This window comes from Staurois parvus, unplaced genomic scaffold, assembly GCF_062004578.1.
Source record: "Staurois parvus isolate SC_StPar_1 unplaced genomic scaffold, SC_StPar_1.0 ptg000414l, whole genome shotgun sequence".
In the NCBI taxonomy this organism is placed as follows: domain Eukaryota; kingdom Metazoa; phylum Chordata; class Amphibia; order Anura; family Ranidae; genus Staurois; species Staurois parvus.
Window position 1 is genome coordinate 5,134,003 of NW_028318210.1, and position 16,870 is coordinate 5,150,872.

The 16,870-nt window shown below is 41.7% G+C and overlaps 1 protein-coding gene across 3 annotated transcripts in view; it reads left to right on the forward strand.

The window, feature by feature from the left end:
- STARD9 (StAR related lipid transfer domain containing 9) overlaps positions 1 to 16,870 on the forward strand; it is a 252,204-nt gene that overhangs the window by 91,230 nt on the left and 144,104 nt on the right. For all 3 annotated transcript variants that reach the window (XM_089686880.1, XM_089686878.1, XM_089686879.1), the window contains exon 4: positions 14,793 to 14,909. In XM_089686880.1, the coding sequence (XP_089543006.1) occupies positions 14,793 to 14,909 (117 nt within the window). The remainder of the gene's footprint in view (positions 1 to 14,792; positions 14,910 to 16,870) is intronic.

The following is a 16,870-nucleotide window of genomic DNA, read 5'->3' on the forward strand; positions in this document are numbered from 1 at the left end:
TTGTCCATAGAAAGCTGTGTGGGAGCTGTGCTGAGGCCAAGCCCCACAGCCAGAGTCCCGTTGAGCCCCCGTGAGGCTGCTGTTGTCTCTAGAATGCTGTGTGGGAGCTGTGCTGAGGTCAGACCCCAAAGTCAAGGTCCCGTTGAGTCCGCGTAAGCTCACTTACCGTGAGTGTCCCTACAAGCCGCATGTTGCTGCCCCGATTGAGTGCCTTCTATAGTTCAATAAAGCTTTGTATGTTTACCATCTTCTTTGTGTGTTCTGTCCTGCCTACGCTCCTGTCACAGGGTGTAACAAGCTGTTGGGGAAAGCCCCTATGATTAGGTCACATGGTACCACAGCAGCCAATTTCTTAAAGGAACACATTTTTAAAAAGTGGCATGCTTGCATAGAAGTTGTCCATGTACAAATGGTACCCCAAACAGAACATGGGTGACAACAAGTCTCACACTATCTTACTAATGCTCCCCATACAATCTGGGCATCCGGGGGGCTCCACTTGACTGTCTTTCTCTCATAAATTCTAAAGTGGTATGCATAATTTGTGGCGCTCCACAAAACATATACTGGCACGCTTATTGGGGAGATATTGCTTGATTGCAAGCCTGCCAGTCAAATGTACAAGGAACTCATCTATGCAGATGTTTTGTTGGGGTGCATACACATCTGCAAATTTCTGGGACTCTAATGACCTGGCAAGGTTTGAATTTGGGTTGGCGGTGATGTACTGTTGAGCATAAACATTATTTTGGCCCACAATCAAATTATAGAGGTCTTCAGTGAAAAACAGCTCAAAATAGTTAAGGGGCATTGTTAAGTTGGCTGTTTCCACATGATCCCTGAGCTGGGCTGTGAATAGGGGGATAACAGGTGTTGCAGAATCTGGGCATTGCCAATAAGGGCAGGCCTGTGCTCGAATTCTTGTTGGCTGTGGTTGCATTATGCTATGAGTGCTAGCCACCTCATCAGCTTTGTACTGAACTGCTGGTGCTCGCCATTTCATCATGAAATACTGCAATGATGGTGCCTAAAAGGCCAGGATGTACTATGCTGCTGGTGCTTGCCGGATCACCAAAAAGTAGTGCAGCGCTAGTATTTGCACCCTGCTGCATTTAAGCATAATGATGTGTTTCTTGTACTTCAGTAGTATAGGGTACGGTACACCTCTTCACCATCGTCCCACCTAGCTGTCAAGGTGCTGCCGCTTACTGAAGGTTCATATTCTGAGCCTGATTCTGACAGTAGGGCCTCCCCTTCACTCTCATCTGTTATGCTCAGAATGCTGTATGCCTCCTCAGTAGTGTTCCTTTTTTTTTTTTTTCTTTCTTACATTTTGAGTATTAACTTTACAGGTACCTAGTAGTGACTGGCGAAAAAAAGAGTTCCTTGCTAGCAATCAGGGACTTCCTGCATGCTAGAAATAAAAAGAACTGCTAATGCTAACAGAGATCGGGCCTGATCTTGCTAACACTGCTTTTTTGTGGAGAATGTATCAGGGTGGAAGTGATCAGAAAATGTATACTGACACTACACTTGTTGAGGAGGGGAGGGGGGATAAACACAAGTTCTGGCAATGATATACTATTGGGGACAGGATACACCTTCATTTCCTGTCTCAGAGACACAACAGAAAAGTGAGAAGAAATGTTTCCAATGTGGGGGAAATACCCTCTTAGACAACTGTCACTATTACAGGTGTCCCTATTGGAGAAAATAATCCATTTCTGACCCATATCTGTCCCGATGACCATGGTGACACACACAGAAAATTTTTTATATCTGAAATGTAAAACAAAAAGTTTTGGCTATAGATACACAAAACATATCTGCTGGGATTTTGCTTAGCTCCCTTTAAAAACTTTAGGAACTACAAAGAGACAAAAAACATTTAATGCTAACAAAACAGCTGTCAATATGTCGATCACCCCAGGCATAACAAGTCATCAAGGTTCTTTTATTCTGTAGTGCGGTTTTAGTTTTTGTGGAGTGGGAAGATGGGAAGAAACTGGTATGCCCACCTTCTATATTTGCTACCCCCCCACGACTTTCTCATAACTCTAAAAGCTACAGCTTCTCCCACCCAAGCTACCTAAAACTCCATAAGCAAGAATTCTACCCAGCATACTTTAAATAGTAGAGTACTGTAGTCCAGACATACACATGCTACACTTGGCCCCAATTTGAGGTAACTCAACTCTGAATCGTTGGACATTAGAACCCTCAAAGTAGAACTACACCATCCATTTTTTTACAGCCAAGGAAGGTGCCAACTTAGCGTCTGTTTTTTAGGTTGAAACAGAAGCACAATGGCAACCTTGACTGTTACCACCAGAGACAGATCTTGAATGTAACTGTTTTGGGAAACTGTTAAATTGGTGGGCTTGATTCTGCTTTAGGGTATCCTCCTGGAATATGTAAATTTCAACCAACAGGAGCCTGAACAATGACCCCAGGACACAAGTTCTAAAGAACGAAGACAAACACAATATTTTATGGAGTCTTTGGTTTTACTGACACAGTATTGCTGATATAACTTCATGTTTCACAATTCTGACATATGCACTTTAATCTACATGTAATTGTCATTTTTAAATTTTGTTGAGTTTTGTTCAATGAAAAATTTGCCGTTGAACTTTAAGACTTCAGCATTGCAAAGCAAAAGTGTGCACTGCTTTGTTGCCATGTAAATGAAACTTTATTGCCATTTTAGTCACGGCAGACTTTCACAATTGTTACTGTTATTATAGTAAAAGTAACTTTAGGGACATTGAGTGGAAGACTAAAAGAAACTTTACAAACCTTATATGCTAAGTACTTCCTACTGAATGTGGTTACTAAGTTTGTTTACATTGTGTAAATGGCTTACACGTGTATAGATCAATACACTTGTGAAACGGTTTAGAAAAATAATTTTCCGTGAAATTTTTTTAAAAGGTCAGTTGTCGGTATTCATTGTTAACTAATTTTAAAACATGCAGTCTGTAGATAATATTGTAAAGACAAAACACTTTGTTGAAGCAGCAGCACAACTTGGAAGATTTCCAGAAGGTGACTTCATCCCATTGTTTTCTTTTCTTGTAGAACTACACATTTCAAAAATCTGGCTAGGGGACACTGGCTCCTACCAGGCAGTTACATGTAAATCCTACTTAGCCAAAAGAAATTCAGATGTCATATTGCACTGTAAATGTTACACAGGGGAAGGCATTTGTCGTTTAGCTTGATAGTACCATAAATGTCACAGAAACTGATTAATTGACCAATTGCCCCTCCATGAGTATTTTCTCCATGCAGAGTCACTAGGACTCGCCTCCTCCCTACTTGGAAGGGAGGAGGCTTCAGGGCTTGTGTTTTTGTTTCTCTTTCACATGCAGACAGTGGCACTGGTACTTTCATGCATCTCCTGTTGTAATGAAGCTCCCCTCCCCTGGAAGTTCTCATTTACTGATATCTCCAGTTAGGCACAGCCCAACCCCTAGGTTGAGTGCCCCCCTTTTTCCTTGGGGCATGCAGGCCATCTCCCCTTTTGGTAGTTCTCATCTAATGTGATGATATGGAACCTCATCCAAGAACTTACCATTCCTCACCCTGCAACTTCTTCTGTTTGAAATCGCCAAACATCTAGCCCTCGGTACCATGCTTATCTCTGCTGGACCTTGTATAGTCCTTTTATTAACATCCTGCACTTCCTGTGTACTCTCATTACAAGAAATTTGTTGGTATTCCTTTTCTCCCGCTCCGACCTTTACTGTCCCTTTTGTCTTCAAGGGGGTTACTCCCTTTTAAATGCCCTTTGAAAAAATGGAACATCCCTTTTTGTTGCCCAAGGAAACTGTAGTTATGCCCCTAATTTCTTCTTAGGAACCCCCTTCTTTTCTTACGTTACATGGGGACAAAATATCCATGAAGCTGGTTCTTCTTGTTTCACTGGTGTTCTTGTTCTCCCCTTCTTGGGTTATTTTCCCTCCCCATGTCCAGCCTGAAGGCATGTCAGACATTTTACAATTTACTTTGTGGCTAGGGTAAGGACTGTCAGGGCCACCATCAGGGGGGACAGCCCATACATATGTAGAGGGCTCTGGCATCCCTAGGGGCATGGGCTCCAACCAGGACCATCTAACATGTGGGACAGAAGCAGTGTTGCCAACAGTCCGTAGAATTATGAATGGTTTGTAAAACACTGAGCACTTTTTTCCTGCCCATGGCAGGAGAAGATCACCCATTAAAAATATGGCTTTGCTGTCGGCTCAGAACTGCAAATGCTTAGTTCCGGCGCTGGCTGACTGAAATCGAGCACACTGCTACTGCTCGGGTGGTGGAGGTGGGTCCAGCAGTTTCAGTGCATGGAAGCCCTGATCCCCAGGTAGGAAAATAGCATCAGAGGCTGACGAGCTGAGCAGAGGAGGATGTGGTGACTGATCTTAGGGCTCGGGCTGCTCGGATGGTGAGGATGTTTAGAATATGCAGCAGAAGTCTTTTTGCATTGACAGCCCTCCACAAAAAGCAGGGCATGGGATGGAGGAGATGGGACTGGAGGAGGAGGATATGGGATGGAGAAGATGCTACTGATGGAGGAGGAGAAGGACATTGGATTGAGGACATGGGATGGAGGAGATGGGACTGTAAGAGGAGGACATGGGATGAGAAGGAAGACATGGGATGGGGGAGATGAAACTGAAAGAAGAGGACATGGAAATGGGGGGTGGGACTGGTGGAAGAGGACATGGAATGGAGAAGATAGGACTGAACGAAAAAGAGGACATTGGATGGGACTGGAGGAAAAAGAGGACATGGGATGGGACTGGAGGAAAAAGAGGACATCGTATCAAGGGGATGGGACTGGAGGAAAAAGAGGACATGGTATCAAGGGGATGGGACTGGAGGATGAGGAGGACATGGTATCAAGGACATTGGATGGAGGAGATGGGACTGGAGGAGGACATAGGATGGAAGAGATGGGACTGGAGTAGCAGGACATGGGATGGAGGAGTTGGGACTGGAGGAGGAGGATATGGGACGGAGAAGATGCTACTGGAGGAGGATGGAGGAGAAGGACATTGGATTGAGGACATGGGATGGAGCAGATGCTACTGGAGGAGGAGGAGAATATAGGATGGAGGGGGTGGGACTGGAGGACATGGGATTGAGGAGGACGTGGGATGGGGGAGTTGGGATTGGAGGAGCAGGAAGAGGACATGAGATGGGACTTGGTGGGATGGCCAGTGAGTGGATTCAGTGGGAAGGCCACTGAGTGGGCCCTGGGTAATGTTGGTGGGCAGGCCTGGGGAGGGCCCAGACCTAAGGCTGGGTAAGGGGCCCCGAAATTTCTGATTGCTGCCCTGAGTACTGTCATCTAGGACTACTTGCTGTGTCTTCCCTTGAAGAACTAGCCCATCTTCATTTTGAGTCCTTTCTCTACTGCCTGAGCCCATTCTCCCAGAGATGTCTAGGTTCTTCTTTTACAGCATCTAGCAACTGTCCTTATCACAAGCTGCAGGGCTACCACCTGATTTTCTGTTTATGTATTTCAAATCCAATTGTTTTCCAGGTGCCTGTTTGAGCCTTTGCTGTTGCATGCTTTGGCTGCAAGGTGCTTCTGCTGTCAACTGTTCAAGTCCATTGACACTTCTTGTTTTTCCTGTGGGCCTGTTGCTGCTGTTTCAGCTATTTTGTTACCCACCCCTCTAGTTATTGCTTTGGTATGTCCCGTGGTTAATCAATACCTGTGTTTTCTACTGTATGAATACGATAATTGGAATTTTGATGTACCTGTAAATGCTACATCCTGGAGTACAGTACAGGACACAGGTCCCTCCCCTTTCTTCACTGTGATCTCCTTATTGCTTGTTAAAAGCACTGAAGTGTTATATGGATACACTGGGGGCGGTTACAGGGAAGCTTTTGCCAGTGTCCAATCACCTTGAGATAGCAGCATCTAACCCATAATTTAAGAATCAATTCCTGTGTCCTGTACTGTACTCCAAAATATGGAATTTACAGGTACGTCAGCATTCCAATTTTTATTAAATGCTTTAAGGTGCATTTGCTTTCAACCCAATAGGTATAAATTCACACTCACATACACTGGTGGTCAGTGAAGAAGTGCCCCCTTTTATACATGCATACATGGTTAGAGGCAGGAAGAATGCCGATGGTTACTTCACAATTTACTTTCTGAATAATGGCAAAAAGAATATCAGTGGTTCGGAGGTGAGCTACTGGCTTCATGGTTCTGGCTCTACTAAGCATGCACCCCCTTTCCACCTTCTTTCATTTTGGGGTGGAGAAATTTCACCTTCCCACCTTTTGGAATGCGCTGCTTAAAGGGTAAGTCATGCCTGTATAAATTGTAACATTTGGTGTATTAAAGCATATTAAAAACCAAAACCAGAAATGTAATATATTGCAGCTTACCAGTCCTTAGATGTCATGGCTGCATTCGTGGGGGGTTTTTTCCTAGTATTTTGCCTTATTTTCAGTTGGTTATCCGGGCAGTAATATACTTCCTGACTTAAGATGTCTCCTCTATCTATGAAGGAGCAATGGAGGCACCCTTGGATAGCGGCACTGTCTGCACATGGTAGTGTTTTCTCAGCCCTCTGACACTTTTGCTGCACAGCGTGGTTTGTTAACCCCCCTGGTGGTATTCCCGAGTGTAGCTCGGGGTAAAGTTTCAGCGCCAAAAGCGGTAACCCCGATCTACACTCGGGAATACACTGCAGCGTTGCTCTGGGATCCCTGGATCACTTACCTTGTCCTTCGCTTCCGTGATGTCCACCCTGTAATCTCCTCCGGCTGATGCCGGCATCCATCTTCCAGGTTCCGTTCCCTGCAACGGTGGGACGTACGGGGGACGGAACCAGCGGGAAATGTAAAAATGTCAAAAACTGACATTCACTAAATACACTAAAATCACTTAGTAAAACATTCCTGTATCAAACCATTTCACATATATTTTGTCCCGAGTGCTTTGTCCTGTGCCCGGCCTGCATTTTTACCGTTCTTTCCACCTGGAAACTGAGAAACGTCCATGGCATCCAAAAAGCGTCCCTTTTAGGTCAAAAGCGGTTTTAGACCAGCTAGAGAACAGCGATAGTAAATTAGAACTACTTGCAGAATTGAGTGATAATGATTCGTGGGGAAATTTGTCATCAGACACTGAAAACAATTTTGCGACTAAGATCAGTGATGTGCGAACTTGCTGCTCTATTTCAAATTTCAGATTTCAGTGTTTTTGGTTTGATTATATTATTGAATTAACTGTATTATTATATTATTTTTTATGATTATTAAATTATAATTTATGATTTCGTGTTTAAAATTTTATCATACCTGGGATGTTTACTAGACTCTTGTTCGGACATATTTCAGTGAGTTATTCCTAAAAATTACAGGACTACAATAAAAAAAGACATATTTCCAAAAAAAGTACTGCTTTGAGCACAGAAATATGGACATAATCAGACCGCTAGGGAGGTTAAAGGAAGTTGAGAAAAAAATAGGATCAATGGGTACAAAAGTAACTGCTTTGGTAATGCTAGTGACAGACGATAACCTAAATACAGTCATGGCCGAAATTGTTGGCACCCTTGATATTTTTCCTGAAAATCAAGTATTTCACACAAAAAAGGTATTGCATTAACACATGTTTTGCTATACACATGTTTATTCCCTTTGTATGTATTGGAACAAATATAAAACAGAGGCAGAAAAGCAAATATGACATAATGTCACACAAAACCCCAAAAATGGGCTGGACAAAAGTATTGGCACCCTTAACTTAATATTTGGTTGCACACCCTTTGGAAAACATAACTGAAATCAGTCGCTTCCTATAACCATCAATAAGCTTCTGACACCTCTCACCCGGAATTTTGGACCACTCTTCCTTTGCAAACAGCTCCAGGTCTCTCTTATTGGAAGGACACCTTTTCCCAACAGCAATTTTAAGATCTCTCCACAGGTGTTCAATGGGATTTAGATCTGGGCTCATTGCTGGCCACTTCAGAACTCTCCAGCGCTTCTTTGCCATCCATTTCTGAGTGCTTTTTGACGTATGTTTGGGGTCATTGTCCTGCTGGAAGACCCAGGATCTTGGACGCAAACCCAGCTTTCTGACACTGGGCCCTACAGTGCGACCCAAAATCCTTTGGTAATCCTCAGATTTCATGATGCCTTGCACACAGTCAAGGCACCCAGTGCCAGAGGCAGCAAAACAACCCCAAAACATCATTGAACCTCCACCATATTTTACCGTAGGTACTGTGTTTTGTTCTTTGTAGGCCTCATTCCGTTTTCGGTAAACAGTAGAATGATGTGCTTTACCGAAAAGCTCTATCTTGGTCTCATCTGTCCACAAGACGTTTTCCCAGAAGGCTTTTGGCTTACTCAAGTACATTTTGGCAAACTGTAGTCTTGCTTTTTTATGTCTCTGTGTCAGCAGTGGGGTCCTCCTGGGTCTCCTGCCATAGCGTTTCATTTCATTTAAATGTCGACGGATAGTTCGCGCTGACACTGATGCTCCCTGAGCCTGCAGGACAGCTTGAATGTCTTTGGAACATGTTTGGGGCTGCTTATCCACCATCCGGACTATTCTGCGTTGCAATCTTTCATCAATTTTCCTCATCCGTCCACGACCAGGGAGATTAGCTACAGTGCCATGGGTTGCAAACTTCTTGATAATGTTGCGCACTGTGGACAAAGGCAAATCTAGTTCTCTGGAGATGGACTTGTAACCTTGAGATTGTTGATATTTTGCCACAATTTTGGTTCTCAGGTCCTCAGACAGTTCTCGTCTCCTCTTTCTGTTGTCCATGCTTAGTGTGGCACAGACAGACACACAATGCAAAGGTTAAGTGAACGTCTCTCCTTTTTATCTGCTTTCAGGTGTGATTTCTATATTGCCCACACCTGTTACTTGCCCCAGGTGAGTTTACAGGAGCATCACATGCTTGTAACATTCTTATTTATCCGCAGTTGTGAAAGGGTGCCAATACTTTTGTCCAGCCCATTTTTGGAGGTTTGTGTGACATTATGTCGAATTTGCTTTCTTTCCTCCCTTTTTTTGTTTTGTCCCAATACACACAAAGGGAATAAACATGTGTATAGCAAAACATGTGTTAATGCAATACGTTTCGTGAGAAATACATGATTTCCTGGAGAAATATCAAGGGTGCCAACAATTTCGGCCATGACTGTATGTTTTTCTTTAATTCTGCCTTTAGTACTACACTGTGTCAGTTTTTTGATGTTATAATATACCGTCTTGTGGCCAAAGCATGAAGACTATTGGTGCTCATGTAAGGAGATGATTAATTGTTGGACATTGTAGGAAGGGGTCCTGTCAGTGCATATGCAGGTGAGGTGATCATGACACAATATCCATGAGATGTCAACATAATTTGGACAGAATAATGTACCCCCAACCTAGACCAGTCTAATGCAATCAGATTATTTGCCTTGGCAAAGTGATTCTTTAAATGATTTTGACAGCCAAGACGCAATGTTATCCTGAAATCAGAATATGTTTCCCATGTTTAATATAGTCAGCACATTAAACAATTGCTTCTGACTGGCTGTTGTGGTTTAGGGCGAATTCCTTATGGAAAAGCATTTACTTTAGTTCTTCAACTGCAGAGAGGTGAAGGATGTTTTTAGGATTTTTACATTTCATTGGATTTGAACCTTAAGCTGGCCATACACTGAACGATTTTTGGCCGCTTTCTAATGAACCAGCCAAAATACAATTACTGGGTACCACTCTGCCCGACATGCTTTGTTTGAAAGATCCAAAGAAGACAGAAAATTGCTGGCTCAAAAGCACTGCTACCAGATGAGAGCTGGGTGTCAGGATACTATAACTGCAGGGGAAAATTCATCCATCTACACTATTTCGTATAGATGGAGGAATCTGATATATTTCTTTTGTTCCATATAGGCTGTACAAAAAATGTATCAGTGTATGGCCAGCTTTATATGTCGGCCAAAGACTATAGGAGACAAAGTCTGCTACTTCTGTCCCCAATATCCTGGACCATGTTATCGGTGCATTTATATATCTTTGCATATCATGTAAACTAGTACTGATTTTAAATGTTTTTGTTTTATTTCTTTGAATCTTTCAATTGGCATGACACAGAGTAATAATTTGTTGACTTGAAAAATACAATATGGGACATTTATCAAGCAAATCAGGCTATTAGTTAGCAAAATCTCTATAGCAGGTTTACAGTTTTTTTGCAACTCTTGCACCTATAATCCTGGGCAACCAACTGTGACAAATTTGCTAATTTCTTAGATAGATTTTTACTGAAGTTTGATTCAGAATTAGGAAATGGTTCGGGTAAGGTTTTAGTCTGTCCTAGTCCTACGTTATAGAAGCAGAGAGAGAAATTTATGAATAAGGCTGTAATCATGTAATAAATCATTCTCATAGTCTCGCTGCTTCTGTTTCTCATCGCCTTGCTATGCGACAGAATTAATAAAGGTCCCCAAATATGTCTTCATAGATAATTGCCAATATCGCAAGTCATGTGATGTAATGCTAAATAGAGAGCTTGGAAGGGTAGGCACATGTAATATGAGCAGAGCATTTATAGTTTTCATAATTATTAATTACATTTTCATTTGTTTGTATTTGTCTAGCTGAGCTCTCGCCTTTTCTTTCCTGTTACTTAGAGACAATGGAACATAAAACATGTGTTTGTTGTAACAATCATAGCTTACCGTACCTGTTGTGTTAATATTGACCTAGGACTACGTTCCTCAGCTATTGTTAAACGTTTGTAAAATATTTACTCTCAGGACTAGGTGGCATTTAAAGGGGTATTTAAATGGTCGAGTAAAGAGCCTATGCTGTGTGAGAGGATTTTGGGAAGGGGTGGGCTCAGTTATAGCACTATGCTATGTGTGGGAAGACTTGGGAAAGGTGAGAAGATTTGGGAAGGGGCAGGATCAGTTAAAGGACTATGCTTTGTGTGAGAAGATTTTGGTAAGGGGCAGGGTCAGTTATTAGACTGCCTTGTGTGAGAAAATTTTAGGAGGGGGGGGGGTAGTTGTAGGATTATACTGTGCATGAGAAGATTTTGGGAATGGGTGGGGTCAGTTACAGGATAATTCTGTGTGTAGGACGATTACGGGAAGGGTTAGGTGTGCAATGAAGGAGAATTTTGGGAAGGAGTTGGGTTAATAATATGGACAATACTATGTGTGAGAGTGTTTTAAGAAGTGTGGGGACAGTTATAGAGACTGTGCAGTGTGTGACAGAATTCTGGAACGTATAAAGGCCAGAACTCCTTGAAAAACATAGATCTTTTACTGCAAAAACAGCAATTCCCAATGTAGGTTTCAAAGGTATGCAGGTTCTTTTTGTTAAGGCATGGGATTCTGGGAAGGGTGGACTTTTTCAGAGTTTGCTTTGTGCTTTTTACAACTGAATGAAGGAACTAAAGAAACCACACTGAATATTGTGAAAGAAGGGTTATCACCCCTGTCGGTTAATTTCCTTTTTTTCTTTTTCATCTGTGTTCCAATCTGGAAATTTCCCTTCACTTCCCCTGTCCCATAGCCAAAACCGGAAGTGAGAGGAAATCCCAAAAAATTGGGGCCCCCCAGATAATCAGAACTAGTGTGCCCAATGGAAGATTTCATCTCTTACTTTTCTGGGGACAACCCAAAGTTTTGAATTTTTCTTTTACTTTTACTTTGAATGATAATGGTAAATAGGACAAATAGAGAGGGTGATTCTCCCTAACGGGTAGACAGACAACAGTAAAAACCTAGTTATTGGTTATAACCTCCCCATTTTTATATGTGTTCCTACTATGGAGGCTCTGAAAATCATAGAGTTAGAACCACAGTATAGACAAATCCCTTGTCATGGTAACTGTGGACCCTATCTGTTTGGCTCTGTTGCCCTCCAATTGCGTAAGCCAGCACAGATCCCTGGATGGCGCACAAGTGGTCTGTTTATCCTACTGGGTCCCACCCATCATCATTGCGCCTCTGGATACACTATTGTTATAAGCTGATTCCAAACCTTGGTTTGTGAGTATATTTATGGTTTTATTAATTTACAATAAATACCCTTCCGGATGAAGCACTAGGCGAGTGCACGTTCTTGGTTGGTAAGTGTGCTGGGAAATATTTTGTCTGTTAGCAATAAAAACCTGATATGTGTTCTAGTCCCTCTCCACTCCTGTCCAAAACGAAAAAGTTTTACCTTTAGTTATACTTTAAGATCTAATAGCAATAAATTATATCGTGAAACAGGTTTACAAATTTAAATTTAGTGACATTATTAGTCTTCAAGTCTTGATCCTTTATATCTAGTCTGCCCCGTTGTCCTTTGCAGAGTTCTTAGAAATAGTTTGCAAGAGCTTAGCGCTTTTAATAAACCTATATGTATTAATCAGGTCACCTGTAAGTTTTTTTTTTTTTTTTTTTTGAAAACTAAACCTATTTTTTAAATATATCAATTAGGCCTTCTTTACTCTTTAAATGTTTTGCCACCAGCAATGTAAAAGACTGTATGTGTGGCCTGACAAGTGATTCATACAGGACAATAATGTACTAGCATAGCATGCCTTTATCTCCCTTTTTATTACCTACATCTCTTCCTCAACATGTTATGGTTGACTACACTCAAACCAAAAAAGTGCCACAAAGCTGATAAATAGAATGTATTTATCAAATGGGTGTGCTACAGGAGGAGAATGACATACATATTTCTGGTGTGTGCATATTGGAAAGTCTGCCAGTCCACCCTTTTGTTTCCAGCTTGACAAAGAGGATAAACAGGCTTTGTCTTATTCCCTGATGATCAGAGTTCTGTTGCTTTTTATAGGAGCCATTCCAAGTCATGATCATCTGTGCTTCATGGATTTGATTTGTTCTTAAATGGGAAGGACACATTAAAGCGGAACTACACTGCATCTGAGCACCACAAACCAAAACCGCTTTTTAATTCATTTTTGATATTCAAAGCAAACTCACCCATTCCTCTACGTCTCCATGCTTTATTTTGCTGAGAAATCCCTTTGAAAAACACTCCTCTAGCATATCCGACTGTGGCCATCTTGAATAAGGGCAGATGATTCATGCAGCATTTACTTCCTGAAATCCAGGATATAAAGGCATCTTAACCTCCCTAGCGGTATGATTATGTCAATATTTCTGTGCTCAAAGCGGTTCATTTTTTTGCATGGAAATATGTTGTTTTTTTATTGTAGGCCTGTCATTTTTAGGAATAACTCACTGAAATCTGTTCGAACAAGATTCTAGTAAACATCCCGGGTATGATAAAATTTGAAACACGAAATTATAAATTATAATATAATAAATAATCATAAAAAATAATATAATAAATTTAATTCAATAATATCAAACCAAAAACACTGAAATTTGAAATATAGCTCCAAGTTCGCACATCACTGAGCTTAGTCGCAAAATCATTTTCAGTGTCTGATGACGAATTTCCCCACGAATCATTATCACTCAATTCTGCAAGTGGTTCTAAATTACTATCGCTGTTTTCTAGCTGGTCTAAAACCGCTTTTGACATAAAGGGACGCTTTTTGGACGCCATGGACTTTTCTCAGTTTCAAGGCAGAAAGAACGGTAAAAATGTAGGCAGGGCACAGGACAAAGCACTAGGGACAAAATGTATGTGAAATGGTTTGATACAGTAATGTTTTACTATGTGATTTTAGTGTATTTAGTGAATGTCACTTTTTAAAATTTTTAAATTTCCCGCCGGATCCGTCCCCCGTACGTCCCGACGCTCGCAAGGACCGGAAGCTGGATGCCGGCATTGGCCGGAGGAGATGGCTGGGGACGCTGCAAGGGGGACATCGCAGGAGCGCAGGACAAGGTAAGTGATGCAGGGAATCCCAGAGCAACGCTGCAGGGTATTCCCGAGTGTAGCTCAGGGTTACCGCTTTTGGTACTGAAAGTTAACCCCGAGCTACACTCGGTAATACCGCCAAAGAGGTTAATTACTGATAAGTTCTAGATTTTCCTTTACTGGCAGGTGACTTTTTCTATTTAGTGGATGTCTTTTTTTGCCATTTTTAGCTGGCCACAGGCATTCAGTGTTATTCATCTTCTGCTATTAGCTCTGGTTCACCCTGTTGCAAATTGTCATACAATTTGACCATTCCAATTGCATGACAAATTGTATGCCATGATTGGCAGTGGAACCATTTTAATTAGTGTGACTCTGACAAAGTCGCAGTTGCACCAATTATAAAGGTAGTTCCTGCACTACTTTTGCCAATTTGGGGTGTGACTTGCATAGACATCTCTGCATGAAGTTGCACAGATGCCTATCAAGTCACACCTTAAGGTGCACTGCCATCCAACTTGGAACTCATGCAATTTCACTTGAAGTCACACGATTTCAAAGTTCTATCCAGTGTGAACTAGGACTTGGATCTACTTACACGTGCATGCACAATGAGATTCTACAAATGTAACACAGGCCAGGAACCTTGACATTCCAATAGTCCTGTACTGAAAGCAGAAGGAAAAGTACTCAACTGAGAGACTCCAAGTTGCTTTATGAAGATTTTATCAGGTGCTTGTGTTCTGAGAGTACTTGTGGGTATCTGTGCATTGCTTAACAACCTTTTGAACCTGGTTTTCGATGACCTCTAAAATACATAAATATGAGCAAATAAACCCAACTACTTGGTTGTATGTTTGTTTTGGTAATTATCCATTGACTTTGTTTTATCCCATGTATGCTAGACAAACTAACATACTAAAATTGGTGTATACTTTGTTAATTTCAGGTATTCCAAGATCTGGGTACCACGGTACTCTCAGAGGCCATTAAGGGATATAATGTGTGTTTATTTGCCTATGGACAGACTGGCTCAGGGAAAACCTACACCATGATGGGAACTCCGGTGAGTTATAGCAAAGAATCCACAGTCGTTTTTAATGTAATAAAAATGATTTGTTTGTAAAGACATTTTCTATTTAAAAAGTAACATGAAAGAATTAAAATGCATATAGGTTACCTGCTCAGAGCATCAGTGTTTAAAGTGATTATGAAGCCTAAACATTTCCTTGCATTAAGGTAAAAAAATGTTTAGTATGTGTATCGCCCCCGCAACTCCCCTTATACCTACCTGAGTCCTCACTCAATCCAGTGCTCCACCTTTTTCTCCCCCTTTCACAGGCTTTGCTGAAAAGCCATTGGCTCCCGTTGTCAGTCAAATCCTTTGAAAAGGGAGCAGGGTGTGGGGGCCAAGCCTCGTCTGTGTCTATAGACGCAGGCAGCACAGCTCAAAATTGAGCCTACCGATGTGCCAATATAGGAAATGGCTTCCTATGGTGGTGCACCTAATAGAGGAGTAGCCAGGAGTGCGGGGGACCTCAGAAGAGGAGGTTCGGGTCTGCTCTGTTAAATACCATTGCACAGAGAAGGTAAGTAAGGTTTGTTATTTTAAAAGAAAAAAAAAGTTACTTTACAAATGCCAGACATTGCTTCAGTGCACCAGCCCCTGTGATCTGTGAACATGGATGCTTCTGATGCTAGAACACCCATCTTGCTGCCGCTCACACATCTCAAGCCTGATGTATAAAAAGATAGTGCTAAGATGTTTCTTATAGCTACCAATCCGATTCAAGCTTACTTTGGAGGTATGAATTTGATTGTGGATGCTGATTGCTCTGAGAGAGGAAATTGCACAACACAGTCTTCAGAAAGTACAATCCTACTGCCCTACTGCTGACTATTAATACTGACCATTATGCAGCTTTGTGTGCTTCTGGCCACAGTGGATTACAGAACTCTGATTAAGGTACACTGAGTGAAATCTCAAATTTTAGAACAAGTGCAATGCTTATTGATAGCGAAACGTTACCCAAAAGGGTTTAACTGACTCACAGAACCATCAAACGTTTTGTTATAAATAGTCAACAGGGTCGCAAGAAATGTGTTGAGAAAAAGACGCATATTAACTGCCAAAGATTGAAAAGAATCAAATGAGAAGCTACCAGGAACCCATTATCTTCCAGTGCGGTCATATTCCAGAACTGCAACCTGCCTGGAGTGCCCAGAAGTACAAGGTGTTGAGTGCTCAGAGACGTGGCCAAGGTAAGGGAGGCTGAAACCCGACCACAACTGAACAGGAAACTTGAAACCTCAAGACTGGGCCAAGAAATATCTGAAGACAGGGTTTTCAAAGGTTTTATGGACTGATGGGTGTTTGACAGACCAGATGGATGGGCCTGTGACAGGATCAGTAACAGGCACAGAGCTCCACTTCGACTCAGACGCCTTTTCAGGTTGAAGATAGACTCAAAATCAACTCCCAAACCTACTGCCAGTTTTTAGAAGACACTTTATTCAAGCAGTGGTACAGGAAAAGTCTGGATCTTTCAAGAAGATAATGATATTTCTGCAGGACAATGCTTCATCGCATGCATCAAAGTACTCCACTTCGTGGCTAGCCAGTAAAGGCCTTTAAAGATGAAAGAATAATGACATGGCCCCCTTCCCCCTTGACCTAAACCCTATTGAAAACTTGTGGGCTCTTCTTAAACGGGAGATTTATGGTGAAGGAAAACGGTACACCTCTCTGAACTGTGTCTGGGAGGCTGTGGTTGCTGCTGCACAAAAAGTTAATCATTAACAGATCAAGAACCTGACTCCATGAATGGAAGGCTTATGACTGTTATTGAAAAGGGTGGCTTTACTGGTCACTGATTTTTTTTTTTTTTTTTCCATAAATGTCAGAAATGTTTATTTGTAAATTTTGAGTTGTTTATTCTCACCTTAACAGATGAAAATAAACAAGTGGGATGGGAAAATTTTTGTTTTTCATTTAGTTGCATGATTCTGCACACTAATCGTTGCTCA